Consider the following 14,878-nt stretch of genomic DNA (forward strand, 5'->3'; position numbering starts at 1 on the left):
GACCCCGACCGTATACGCCCCCTCATGGAACTCCCTCTCCCCCACTGCCACAAGGCCCTCAAAGGATGCCTGGGGTTCTTTTCGTATTACGCCCAGTGGGTCCCAAACTATGCGGACAAGGCGTGCCCACTCATTCAATCCACCGCTTTCCCACTGATGGCCGAGGCTCACCAGGCCTTTAACCGTATCAAGGCCAACATCGCCTAGGCCGCGATTCATGCGGCCGACGAGAAGCTCCCCTTCCAAGTCGAGAGCGATGCATCAGACATCGCTCTGGCTGCCACCCTCAACCAGGCAGGCAGGCCCTTGGCTTTCTTTTCCCGCACCCTCCATGCCTCCGAAATTCATCTGTCGAAAAGGAGGCCCAAGCGATCGTTGAAGCTGTGCGACATTGGAGGCATTACCTGGCCGGCAGGAGATTCACTCTCCTCATTGACCAAAGGTCGGTTGCCTTCATGTTTAACAACTCACAGCAGGTAAGATCAAAAATGATAAAATCTTGAGAAGGAGGATCGAGCTCACCATCTACCATTACGAGATTTTGTATCACCCCAGTAAGCTCAACGAGCCCCCCCAATACCCTGTCTCGAGGTACATGTGCCAGCGCACAAGTGGACCGACTCCGGACCCTGCACGACGATCACCCAGGACTCACCCGTTTTTCCCACTTCATTAAGGCCCGCAATCTGCCCTACTCGGGCAGCACGGTAGCATGGTGGTTAGCATAAATGCTTCACAGCTCCAGGGTCCCAGGTTCGATTCCCGGCTGGATCACTGTCTGTGCGGAGTCTGCACGTCCTTCCCGTGTGTGCGTGGGTTTCATCCGGGTGCTCCGGTTTCCTCCCACAGTCCAAAGATGTGCGGGTTAGGTGGATTGGCTATGCTAAATTGCCCGTAGTGTCCTAAAAAGTAAGGTTAAGGGGGGTTGTTGGGTTACGGGTATAGGGTGGATACGTGGGTTTGAGTAGGGTGATCATGGCTCGGCACAACATCGAGGGCCGAAGGGCCTGTTCTGTGCTGTACTGTTCTATGTTCTATGTACTCCATCGAGGAAGTCAGGGCTATCACCAGAGACTGCCAGGTCTGCGCAGAGTGTAAACTGCACTTCTATTGACCAGACTATGCGCACCTGGTAAAGGCCTCCCACCCCTTTGAAAGCTTCGGCGTGGACTTCAAAGGGTCTCTCCCCTCCTCCGATTGCAACACGTACTTCCTTAATGTGGACGACGAGTATTCCCGATTCCCCTTCGCCGTCCCATGTCCCGATATGATGTCTGCTACCATCATCAAAGCCCTCAACACCATCTTCGCTCTGTTCGGTTTCCCCGCCTAAGTCCACAGCGACTGGGGATCCTCATTTATGAGCGATAAGCTGCGCCAGTACCTGCTCAACAGGGGAATTGCCTCGAGCAGGACGACCAGCTACAACCCCAGGGGAAACGGGCAGGTGGAGCTGGAGAATGGGACGGTCTGGAGGGCTGTCCAGCTGGCCCTATGGTCCAAAACTCTCCCAGCCTCCCGCTGACAGGAGGTCCTCCCCGATGCACTGCAGTTCATTCAGTCGCTCCTGTGCACCATGACTAACGAAACCCCCCATGAACGTCTCTTTGCCTTCCCCAGGAAGTCCACCTCCTGGGTTTCGCTCCCAATGTGGCTGGCAGCTCCAGGACCCGTTCTCCTCCGCAAGCACATGCAGCTCCACAAGGCGGACTCGTTGGTTGAGAGTGTACAGCCACTCCACGTAAACCCGCAGTGCGCCTATGTAGCGCACCCCGACGGCCGCCAAGACACTCTCCCTCAGAGATCTGGCACCAGCTGGGTCCCCACACACCCCCCCCCCCCTCTGCCCTGGCGCCACCATCCCTTCCCACGGCGCACCCCACCGCAGCCCCCGCTCCAGGGATGAAGAGGATTTCAACACGCTCCTGGAGTCACCGAAGACCAAGCTGACGCCTGAGTCGCCACCAGCACTGCGGCGCTCTCAATGACAGATCAAGGCGCCCGATCGTCTAAATTTGTAACCTTTTCTGTAATTTTAAAACCAATCTGTATGTATATAGTTTTCCACCACCCCCCTGGACTCATTTTTAACAGGGGGTGAATGTGGTAGTCACCACTGTTGTATTATACTGTATATAAGGGTATTACGGTAAGGCCCCTGTACTACAGGTATGGGGGTAGATCCCTGCTTGCTGGCTCCACCCAGTAGGCGGAGTATAAATGTGTGTGCTCTCCGAACAGCAGCCATTTCGTCAGCTGCTGTAGGAGGCCACACATTTCTGTGTAATAAAGCCTCGATTACATTTTGCTCTCGCCTCGCCGTAATTGATAGTGCATCAATAATGGATTAACATTGTCTTCTGATAAGGGGAATGCTTATCATTGGTAAATATAGTTTAATAAAAATGCTAACTACAAAATCACTGGAATTAGTTATTTAATTTAATCAATTAAATCCGCTACCTTTACATATATTTGTACTTTCTTGGGATGTTTTCTTAGAAAATGGTCAGAGATTAAATTAAAGGCTTCTTTTTGCATTTTGAAATTAAATAATGTTTGAAACAATGCAACTTATTTTTGAAACTCTATATGGAGCACCTAACATCTAATATAATTGCTCAGATCTTAGCTTTACTTAATTAGGATCAGGTTCCTCTTCACTGATGACAGGAAATTGATGCTCAGCTGCATGACCTGCAGAAAATGAAAGTTAAACCTAAGTAGGGGCATTAGGCAAAGTCATGCTTTTAAGGTTCATGTTTTGCAATATAAACGGGTAGATAGTATTACTACAAAGAACTAACGAACCAAAGCCCATTACATTTAAGTCAATTTTTTAAAAATGTATTATTAAAACCTAGCTCTCAAAATGATTTGTTACATACTTGGACAATTATTTGATATGCTACAATTTGAGCTGACCTTTCCTCTTGCAGTATTTAAGTCCATATTGGTTTATACTGAACGCTCTCCAATTGAAAAATATAAAGCTTTCAACATTTACAGCTGTTTCAGGACTGCAAACTCAATTATAATAATGCTGGCCTTCAAATTAGAGGGCTATTATTGATGAGAAAGTATTAAACTCAGTAGTACAATAATAAAATGAACCTAGATATAGTCTGCTGATTGAAGCCAATTGGTATTTGTGTGTGCATCCAGTACCATTAAGTTGTCAGTTACATGGACCAATGCAGCTTTTGCCAGATGCTTTCTTTTCTTTTGGATAGGGTGTGATTTGCTGACTCGCAGGATTCTCATTCCCTCTAGCTGCGCAATTTCTGTCACTCCTCCCATAATCTTTGTCTCTCATTCTCTGCAAGCTGAAAAGAAATAAAATGAAGCAGCTCATACCCAATGCTCCCCTCTGAGCCAATTCTTCCTCTATAGCCATCAGACGGTTGTATTTTGCCACCCGCTCTCCATGACATAGACCTCCCAGTTTGATGAACCTGGCCCTCAGACCAACAGCCTGAAGGAATGAAAACAGACAAATGTGTTTAGCTGGAAGCTTTATGAAACAGAAGCAGACAAAAGCTGATTAATGATGGGGGATTTGTTTTAAACTGTGGTTGGTGTTGAAGCCTTTGTTAGAAACAATTAATAATACATGGGAGAGTCCTTATATACATATATACCTGCAAATGTAAAAAAAATTAAAAGGGGAAACACATTGAATGAAGTAGCATAAAGGAAATGGACGTACACTGTTGCCAAATTAATTTACTGAAATACACATTGAACCACAAAAGCAGGGAAATTGTCTACTGATCCACCAGATCCTGTAAAAATTGAGTTATAACTTGAAGGTTATTGAAGAAAATCTTAACATGGTAAAACTGTGGTTTCTAAGTGCTAAAACATAAAATTCTAATACAAAATTGGTCTGAAAGGTTAACATAGATAATGAACTAAATTACTGTACTTTAATTCAGCTGTTTGCTTAATTTATTGGGGAACGGAAACTTAAGACTATTTATGCACATTATTTGATTATTTATGAGTTGAAATGATTCAGCCACCGTGTTGCCCCTTGACATTACCAGAATGACACAAAGTTACTATCATGTTTTCCCATTGTCATAATTCAGTGGGATGTAAGAAATTAATTTGATAGGTTGAAAGTAGCTAAATTAAGCCACTTGATCGACATAAATGTGGTTTATTTTTTCGTAAGTTTGCACTCAAGCAAAACCTTGAATTTTCAATCTCCCTGAGTACAAAATCTAAAACCTATCAAAGTGATAACGATTTCTTGTAAAGAAAGTTTAAGTCGCAAAAATTAGAGTCCCAGACTATTTTGGAAATTTAAATACCTATATCATTGTTGTTGGACATAAATTGAGTTCACAAGTAAAGACCCACTTCAGAAGAGAAAAGAAAGTGCCTCAATAAGAATTGAATTTGACATAATTATTCTATCTTATGCATTCAATCTTCTTCTTCCGTTATTAAAATGATTTTCAGAGGAGGAATATTCCTTATTAATGTTTGAAAGTTACAGGAAAGTTACAGTGGGAAAATGACAAGAACATAGATCTGTAAAGATGAAGTGGTCTTGCATTCTACAATGCCAGTTTATATAGCTTACAATATCTGCTATACTGTCATCAGTGGTCGCTCCATCTCCCAAGCCTGGTATAAATCTGCAGTCTTGCACTGGAATATTTAAAAAAAGATTTTAGTTAAGTATTAATTTGCATTTAACATTGTTCCAAAGCAGATTGCCTGATTTTCACACAAATCAATTTGATTATCTTAAATGTAAAAGTACTGTACAGAAAATATATTTACACTACAATATATAATGAAATTATTGTATCTAATGCTCATCAGGCTTTCAAAGGCACGATTTCAATAGATGTACATTCATGGATCAAAAATCAGTGACTCGTTGAAATATTCTCTTATCTAATGAGTTGTCAATTAAATATCAAACTGATTAAATGAAGCAAAAGTAGCAAAACAAACCAGAATATAGGTTTATGCAACAGGTAGAAACCTAAGCATTCACATCATTTGTATTTTTTTTTAACACTTTTATTCACAAACCAACAAGTACCACAACATTTTTTTAAAATTTAGAGTACCCAATTCATTTTTTCCAATTAAGGGCCAATTTAGTGCGGCCAATCCACCTACTCTGCACATCTTTGTGTTGTGGTGGCGAAACCCACGCAGACACGGGGAGGATGTGCAAACACCGCACGGACAGTGACCCAGAGCCGGGATCGAACCTGGGACCTCGGCGCCGTGAGGCAGCAGCACTAACCACTGCGCCACCATGCTGCCCCAAGTACCACAAAATTAACAAAAATGCACATACATGTTTTCTGAATTCTCTGAGTGGGCATACTTTTTGCTGTATTTTTGGACTGTACAAGTTTGTAAAAAAGTAAATTTACAGCATAACACATAAAAACATAAATAATTCACAAAAAATTCAGTTTACCCATACATTGGGGGTTAGATTTGCATTGGCCTATAGAGCGAAACCAGTGAATTAACGTGTTTTACGTTTTGACAGATTTATTTTTATTTGATTTCAATGTCCTAGATTAATCATAGATTATCATAGAATTTAGAGTGCAGAAGGAGGCCATTCGGCCCATCGAGTCTGCACCGGCTCTTGGAAAGAGCACCTACCCAAGGTCAACACCTTCACCCTATCCCCAAAACCTAGTAACCCCACCTAACACTAAGGGCAATTTTGGACACTAAGGGCAATTTATCATGGCCAATCCACCTAACCTGCACATTTTTGGACCGTGGGAGGAAATCGGAGCACTTGGAGGAAACCCACGCACACACGGGGAGAATGTGCAGACTCCACACAGACAGTGACCCAAGCCGGAATCGAACCTGGGACACTGGAGCTGTGAAGCAATTGTGCTATCCACAATGCTACTGTGCTGCCCTTAAGAACAAATTAATCTACACTCCATCATTCTACCGTAATCCATGTACCTATCCAATAGCCGCTTGAAGGTCCCTAATGTTTCCGACTCAACTACTTCCACAGGCAGTGCATTCCATGCCCCCACTACTCTCTGGGTAAAGAACCTACCTCTGACATCCCCCCTATCATCTTCCACCATTCACCTTAAATTTATGTCACCTTGTATTGGTTTGTTCCACCCGGGAAAAAAGTCTCTGACTGTCTACTCTATCTATTCCCCTGATCATCATATAAACCTCTATCAAGTCACCCCTCATCCTTCTCCGTTCTAATGAGAAAAGGCCTAGCACCCTCAACCTTTCCTCGTAAGACCTACTCTCCATTCCAGGAAACATCCTGGTAAATCTCCTTTGCACCTTTTCCAAAGCTTCCACATCCTTCCTAAAATGAGGCGACCAGAACTGCACACAGTACTCCAAATGTGGCCTTACCAAGGTTTTGTACAGCTGCATCATCACCTCATGGCTCTTGCATTACAGTACTGTTCCAATGGAGAAAGCACCATTATGCTACAAAAAATGTGACAAAATGTCTTGTCAGCTTGAGCTGTCATCTTTTCTACTGTTGTTTAAATGGGCCTGGCCAATCTAAAAAAAATCTAATCACTTTCTCCCTTACTGTAATTGACAGGCATTCTGCTTTGAAGCTGAAATGAGCACCTTCTGTATTTTCCTTCCATTTGTCAATTGTTTTAATAGCTGTGGCTATTGTAGATGCTTAGCTGTGTGAAGTGCGAATGGGTTTCCGCATAGTAGTTGTTCCATTCACCTGAGAGTGAATGAGTTTCAAGAAGTTGGTATTATGGATTGTCCCTTTGATGTAGTTTCTGGTTTGTTGACATATGATCATAAGATTAAAATTATTGAGAAGTTTATTTTACAAAGCAGAGTGATTTTTTAAATCAACATCAGAAAAGTAAGCTTTCATCAGATGTTGAGAGGACTTGTCTCCCCCCCTGCCCACCCCCTAGCCCTCAGGAATGTAAAGTTAATTTCCATTGGTATTGCATGGACTCTGAAGAATATACATAATGCATATTGGGTGGGTGGCTTTGGAGAATTCATGGGTCATAGAGATCTGAGGGGACATGGAGAATTTATGTGTGCGTTCAGGTGGCATGGGGTGGTATTGTACATCCTTGATGGAATGGGTGGGCATGGGGGATGTATGAGGGAGTGAATGAGGTGAGGGGTGAGGTGTCTTGAAACATATTTGGGATATTGTGTTGGAGAACTAAAGAGGACTTTCTAACTACCCCACCTCAACATTCCTCATGCACTTCAGCATGCCTCACCAAGTGCACTGTGAACCTGACTCTGGTGTGAAAAGATAAAAATGGTGTTTGAAATCTAACATGGGTCGTGTGTTTAGTTTTCAAGCCGCAAAAGTGCGCAGATAGGATTTTCTCGAGCCAGAGGCAGATCCTGCCCATAATCACTGTTGTATTGTAATGTTAGTATGCATTACCCCCTCCCTCCACTGTACCATCATATGATCATGGCCCCATTTCCTGAACCTCCCTCTCTTAATTTCATTCACTTTTCTAAATCTTTCCTCACCTTTGAAAGCCTTCAGAAAATCTAATTCTTGATGTGTACTTTTGGTGATCACCCACTTCTATATCTCTTCAAGACATTTACTGCTTTACAGGTGCTGCCTAAAGCAAGTTATTCAAGAGCAGGATCCTAAATGCTCTTATTTTAAAAAATGCAATTCATCAAGCTTATTGATTACTTTAATAGGTAATGATGATAATTATTCTTAGATTATAAATATCATACCTTCCATCAGTTTAGCTACTTGAATAAAGTCAGATATTGTGGTTTGATTGGTGTGTTTCAAAATCAAACCACTGTATCTATTTCCACCTGGACCATCTTTTATGAGCTTGTCTATTGACCTTGAAGCTGCATCTGCCAAGAAATAGCACTGGGAACTAAGAAGGCAACTCAGCTTAAACCATTGCTCTTCATCCTGTGTAAAAGAACAAATAGACAAAAGCAACTTACTGTGGATGCTAGAATCAGAAATAAAAACAGAAAATACTGGACAATCGCAACAGGTCTGACAGCATCTGTGGAGGGAGAAGGGAACTAATGTTTCAAGTCTGGATGGTGCTTTGTCAAAGGGTATTTGTTGACCATAATGGATGTGTCTGCTGGATTTTCAGAGGCCATTCCATGCCTAAATATTATAGCTAAGAGAGCTGTAGAGGAGTTAACTATTTTTTTTAATATACGGACCAGCAAAAGAAATCCAATCAGATGAAAGATCTAATTTTACGTCAAGAGTATTCAGGGAAGTTATGGACAGCTTAGGAGTAAAGCAATTTAAATCAACTGCGTATCATCCAGAATCACAGATAGCATTAGAAAGGTGGCATCAAACTTTCATAGAATCATAGAATTTACAGTGCAGAAGGAGGCCTTTCGGCCTATTGTATCTTTGGAAAGAGCACCCTACTTAAGTCCACACATCCACCCTATCCCCGTAACCCAGTAACCCCTCCTCACCTTTTTTGTTGGACACTAAAGGCAATTTAGCATGGCCAATCCAACTAACCTGCACATCTTTGGACTGTGGGAGGAAACCGGAGTACCCGGAGGAAACCTACGCAGACACGGGGAGAACGTGCAGACCCGACACAGACAGTGACCCAAGCCGGGAATCAAACCGGCGACCCTGGAGCAGTGAAGCAACAGTATTAACCACTGTGCTACTGTGCCATGTAATACCATGTTGAGGACTTATAATCAGGATTATCCATAGGATTGGGATAAAATAATTCCATTTGCAATCAGGAATGAACGTAATGAATCAACTAAATTCAGTCCATTTGATTTGATTTTTGGTCTTGAGGTAAGACTAAAATTGGCGAGTCAACGTTCTGAGACTATGTTCTTGGTCTATGTGTCAAACTTTAGGGAAAGATTAAATAGGGCTGGTGAGTTGGCTAGAAAACATTTAAAATTGTAACAACATTTGATAAAAAAAGAGGGGGATAAGAAATCAAAATTTTGTAGTTTTGTTAGTGAGAAGGAAGTATTAGTATTATTACCAGTGGTAAGTGAACCATTAAAAGCCAGATTATTTGGGGCCTTATCAATTCAGACAGAAATTGAATGAGGTGAATTATTTGATAAAAATGCCAGAAAGGAAAACTCTCAAGAGTGTGTCATGTTAATATGCTCAAAAGGTATTTTGATAGAGAAGAGAAAAAGGAGGATGTGTTAGTAGTTATAACTTGGTGAGAAGAGATAAATCCAGACCATTTTGAATTTGACATTCCTGAAATGAGATTAGAGAATCAGGAAGTATTAAGAAATTTGGATAAATTACTGAGTTAGCCAGAGGAAAACCAGAGTGACTTGAAAGAGTTATTACAGTCACAATAGAGCTATATGTGGGAACAAACTAGGAAGTACAAAAGTAATTATACATGGTGTAGATGTAGGAAATTCTACTCCAATTAAGCAGCATCCATATAGACGCAATGTACTAATGTTGGCACAGGTAAAAAAGGAGACTGAAAGCATGCTCATGGAGTCTGTGTTCATGGTATCAAGAAACAGATGATCTGCATACAGGGACACACTATGCTCTCGCCCTCCCCTCTCTATCCTCTTCCAGGAAGACCTCAACGCAATAGCCAGTGGTTCAATTGGCAAGGCAAACAGAAGCGGAGACAGTGGGCAACCCTGCCTTGTACCCCTACCCAGCTGAAAGTATCCTGAACTCAAGCCACTTATATAGACACTAGCGGTGGGAGCCCTATACAACAAACGGATATAAGACATGAACTTTGGTCTGATACTGAACCTCCGCAAATTTTCAAATAGGTACTCCCACTTGACCCTATCAAAAGTTTTCTCAGCGTCCAATGAAACAATCACCTCTGGATCAGTCGCTGGAGAGGGGGACAGGACAATAGTTAATAGATAACATATATTAGTTGACAGTCGCCGACCCTTAACAAAACTCGTCTGTTCCTCCGATATCACTCTGGAATGCAGGGCTCCAACCTCATTGTCAGCACTTTAGAAAACTACATAGCATCCACATTTAGCAATGAAATTGACCGATACAATCCACATTCTGTAGGGCCCTTATCCTTCTTCAGTATCAAGGAGATGGATGCCTGTGCCAATGTAGCTGGCAAAGCCCCCTGGGCTAAGGAATCAGTAAATATGTCTAATATCACTGGGGTCAATTGCCCTGCAAATTTCTAATTAAATTCAATAGGAAACCTATTCAGGCCTGGGGCTTTACCTGACTGCATGGAACCGATATACTTCATCACTTCCTCAAGACCCAATGGGGATTCCAACTCCTCTTTGCTCTCCGTTCCACCTCTGGAAAGGACAACTCTTCCAAAAATTGCATCATGGGCAACATCTCCTCCAGGGGCTCCGATCTATATAGCCTTTGATAAAACTCTTCAAATACTGCATTAACCTGCGTTGGGGTGGAGACCAACTTGCCACCTGAGTCCCACACCTGAATAATCTCCGGGTGGCCGCCTGCAGCCTCAGCTGATGTGCTAAAAGCCTTCACCCAATGCTCATAAAAAGTCCCCTATGAGCATCACAGCTGGCCCACTGCATTAACAATTTGAGAATAGGTCAAATTCCATCTGCAATTTCTTTCTAGATACCAGCAACTCCGATGTAGGGGCAATTGAATATTGACAGCCCAACTCTAGGATGGAGTCCACCAGCTTCTTCTGCTCCACCCTCGCAGACCTATATCTATGTGACCTCAAATAAATGATCTCTCCCCTAATGACCATCTTAAGGGCCTCCTACAATGTAGGAGAGTCAGAGTTGCTCCTGTTAAACCTAATGTACTCCCCAATGGTGGAGGATATGCTCTCACAGAAACTTTGATTTTCCAGCCCCGTTCCAGTCTCAACAGCGAACATTGAAAGGGAACTGTCTCAAACACTAAATCCACAAAATGTGGAGCATGGTCTGAGATGACAATTGCCGAGTATCCCGTCTTCTTTACTCCAGAAAGAGAAATACCCAATACAAAAAAGTCTATTTCAGAATAGACCTGATGTACATGGGAGAAGAACGAAAAATCCTTATCCCGCCAATGTACATTTGCTATGGATCTGCACCCCTCCCCCCACGCATCTGCTCACTAAAAGTCGTCAATGCTTTAGCCACACCTTAAGGAATCAAAGACTTAGGCATGGATTGATCAAATCTAGGATCTAGAACACAATTAAAGTTTCCTCCCAAGATTAGCTAATGTGAATCCAAATCAGGAATCAAGACCAGTAATTTAATTATTTATTTATTTAAATGTTGCAATTGAGGGGCAATTTAGTGTGGCCAATCCACCTACCCTGCAATTCTTTAGGTTGTGGGGGTGAGACCCATACAGACATGGTGAGAATATGCAAACTCCACACGGACAGTAACCTGTGGCTGGGATCGATCCTGGATCCTCAGCGCAGTGAGGGAGCAGCGCTACCCACTTCGCCACCGTGCTGCCCGAAGCCAGTAATTTATGAATATAAGCGGCATTATCCCAATTCGAAGTATACGTATTCACTTGGACCATCGAAGTGCCCATCGAAGACCCACTGATAATAACGTGTCTCCCATCCGGATCTGTCAGGTTCTTAACTACCAAGAAAGAAACCTTTTCATTTATCACACTCCGACCCTCCGGGCACTACCATCAAATCCTGAGTTCCTAATGTATATTAATGACCTAGACCTTGGTGCCTGAGTTAGAATTTCAAAGTTTGCAGATGAAACTTGGAAGCATTGTGAAGCGTGAGGAGGATAAGTGTAGTAGTTCAAAAGTACAGAGACAAGTTGGAATAGGCGGGCAGGTGGCAGATGACGTTCAATGCGAAGCGATTCATTTCGGTAGGTAGAATATCGAGAGACAACAGAAAATGAAGAGGACAATACAATTCCACAGGCGGACCACTCTCTGGGTGAAGAAATGGCTCCTCATCTCAGTCTGCAAATGTTCTTCTGTATTAGTGCAGGATATCAATGCCATCTAGGTACTCTGTACCCCTTATAAGCCACTAAGAATGTGGTCCATTGATTGCTGGAGCAGAAGGAACTAGGTGCATAAGACATTGAGGATAGTAGATAGATTGAGAGCAGTTAATAAAGAATACAGTATCTTAGGCTTTATTAACTGGGACATAGAGTACAAGAGCAAAGGCTAAATGTTGAACGTGTATAAAGCACTAGTTTTGTTTCAGGTGAAATAATGTGTTAAGTTCTGTGTGTTGCTCTTTAGAAAGGTTTCACAAGAATGGTTTCAGGGATAGAAACATAGAAAATAGAAGCAGGTGTAGGCCATTCGACCTTTCGAGCCTGCTCTGCTATTCAATATGATCATGGCTGATCATCCAATTCAATAACCAAACCCCCTTTCTCCCTCATAACCTTTGATCCCCTTCACCCCAAGTGCTATATCTAACTGCTTCTTGAAAACACCTGGCTTCAACTGCATTCAGTGGTAACAAATTCCACAGGCGGACCACTCTCTGGGTGAAGAAATGTCTCCTCATCTCAGTCTGCAAATGTTCTTCTGTATTAGTGCAGGATATCAATGCCATCTAGGTAACACTGTACCCCTTATAAGCAACTAAGAATGTGGTCCATTGATTGTTGAAATTAGGCTGGCGTTGACGTTATTCCAAAAGGCATCTCTTGTATTGGACTAGGCCTTTGTGCGTGATGAAGATCAGCAGATGTTGAGATTGAGCTGCCACACTTATTTGAAGGTACGCCTGTGATAGGTCAATCTTGCTGAACTTCTGTCCTCCAGCTAGGCCTATGAACAAATCTTCAATCAATGGTAGTGAGTACTGATTCACACATACAAGCGGATTGATTGTTGTCTTAGAATCTCCGCAGATACAAATTGTACCATCCTGCTTCATGATAGGTACAACAGAGTTTGCCCAGTCACTAGTAGTGACAGGTTCTAAGACTCCTGTTTCCACAAATCTCTAGTTCCGCTTCGCTTTTTGGGCGTGTAGCATAGGGAGACATTTCAGCTGGCTATTTTCCTTAATCTTCAGAGACACCTTTCATGGACCCCAGTGTGTCCTCAAAAACACTGCTGCTTTTTCATAATATATTAAATCTTTTTATAATCTTTATTTTCACACGCAGGCTTACATTAACACTGCAATGAAGTTGCTGTGAAAAGCCCCTAGTCGCCACATTCCGTCGCCTGTTCGGGTACACAAAGGAAGAATTCAGAATGCCCAATTCACCTAACAGTCTTTTGGGACTTGTGGGAAGGAGAAAAGCCATGCAGACAAAGGGCGAACGTGCAGACTCCACACAGACAGTGACCCAAGCCGGGAATCGAACCTGGGTCCCTGGAACTGTGAAGCAACAGTGCTAACCACTGTATTACCGTGCTGCCCAGTCTATGATGGACTCAGGTGGAGACAGGGCATGATTGTAAGCAGGTTGATATGAAGCTGAAAATTTAGTCATGTCATAGCCAGCAGATCTCCATATTTCCATTTCTCACCTATCTCCCCTGTTTGATTTTGTCGTAAAATCCATTCAACTGTCTGCGGTATGAAAGGGGAGGGATTGGAGAGGTATTCCTTCCCTCGAATGGACGGGAATGTGGGTACAAACCCAACACTTACTTATATTACATTTTTCAGCATAAAGATATGACATATATAAATAGGTATTAGAATGCGGTTCCCGGGTAGTTAGTTTTTCTACTACCGAGTGGCCATTAAGGCTAAATAGTCCAGAGAGTCCAAAAATTATAATGAAGATCTTCATCCTGTGTTCTCGTCTGCATTGGAGACTATCTTCTTGCAATCGGATAGATGTATCCAACTGGAACGTCCTTCAAGCTTGACCGAAGTTGGTGTCGTCAGTAGGTCCACTTCAGCGTTGTCCTAGTTTCTTTCTGCCCCTATATTTCACCATTACGTAATCTCCGGGTTTGATTACTGGATATCGAGGGATGGCTGTCCCTGTTGTCCCTGGGAGATGCGCCTGTTTCACCTGTGAGTGGAGAAACTTCAGAGAAACTGTTAATTGCTTTAAATAGTTCTGCATTTGTTCACCCATCACATGGAGGTCTACGCCCTCCAGGGGTTTTTCGTTGGCATCCCAGGGAGTCCTCATTGGCCGACCATAGACTATCTCTGCAGCTGACAGTCCGGTCTGCGAATGTGGAGTCACCCGCATGTGAAACAGTGCCAAGGGTAATACCGTTAGCCAATTTAACCCAGTTTCTTCAGTCAATTTAGATAATTTTTCTTTTAAAGTCCCATTGGCTCTTTCCACGATTCCTGCTGTCTGCGGGTGATATGCGCAATGCAATTGCTGTTTGATTGGGAATGCTTCGCACAGTTCAGTACTGATTCGAGCCACAAAATGTGGTCCGTTGTCTGAGCTCACCATTTTGGGTAACCCAAAGCGAGGAATAACTTCTATTAACAACAACTTCACCACTGTAAGTGCATTACAATTTGTGGTGGGAAAGGCTTCAATCCATTTACTAAACACATTGATTAATACTAAACAATATTTGTAGCACTGTACTTTTGGTAATTCAATAAAATCAAGCTGTATACAAGCAAAAGGGCCATCTGGCAAGGGAGTGGTTCCTGGAGGGCATTTAATACCTTTACCCTTATTATGTTTCATGCAAATGAGGCATCGGTCCAGCCGCGTTTGCGCTGCTGTATTCAAATCTGGGTGCCACCAAGTTTTCAGGAGCAGCTGTACCATTCCCTCCTTGCCAAGATGGGCGCAAGAATGCAAATAATCAACAAGTACTGGCAATAAAGAATCCGGAATACAAACTTGACCAACTGGAGTAAGCCAGAGGTCCCGTGTTAAGGAGTGCGAACACCTCATTGACTTCCATAGTGCTCGCTCAGAAGCAGAG

The 14,878-nt window shown here is 42.9% G+C and overlaps 1 protein-coding gene across 2 annotated transcripts in view; it reads right to left on the reverse strand.

Moving 5' to 3' along the window:
* Positions 1–2,424: 2,424 nt before the first annotated feature.
* eno4 (enolase 4) overlaps positions 2,425–14,878 on the reverse strand; it is a 112,066-nt gene continuing 99,612 nt past the window's right edge. For both annotated transcript variants that reach the window (XM_038773716.1, XM_038773717.1), the window contains 4 exons: positions 7,744–7,936; positions 4,595–4,662; positions 3,358–3,475; positions 2,425–2,697 (listed from right to left, as the gene is read on the reverse strand). In XM_038773716.1, coding sequence (XP_038629644.1) covers positions 2,639–2,697; positions 3,358–3,475; positions 4,595–4,662; positions 7,744–7,936 — 438 coding nt within the window. In that variant the 3' untranslated portion in view covers positions 2,425–2,638. The remainder of the gene's footprint in view (positions 2,698–3,357; positions 3,476–4,594; positions 4,663–7,743; positions 7,937–14,878) is intronic.

This window comes from Scyliorhinus canicula, chromosome 16 (genome assembly GCF_902713615.1).
Source record: "Scyliorhinus canicula chromosome 16, sScyCan1.1, whole genome shotgun sequence".
NCBI lineage: Eukaryota > Metazoa > Chordata > Chondrichthyes > Carcharhiniformes > Scyliorhinidae > Scyliorhinus > Scyliorhinus canicula.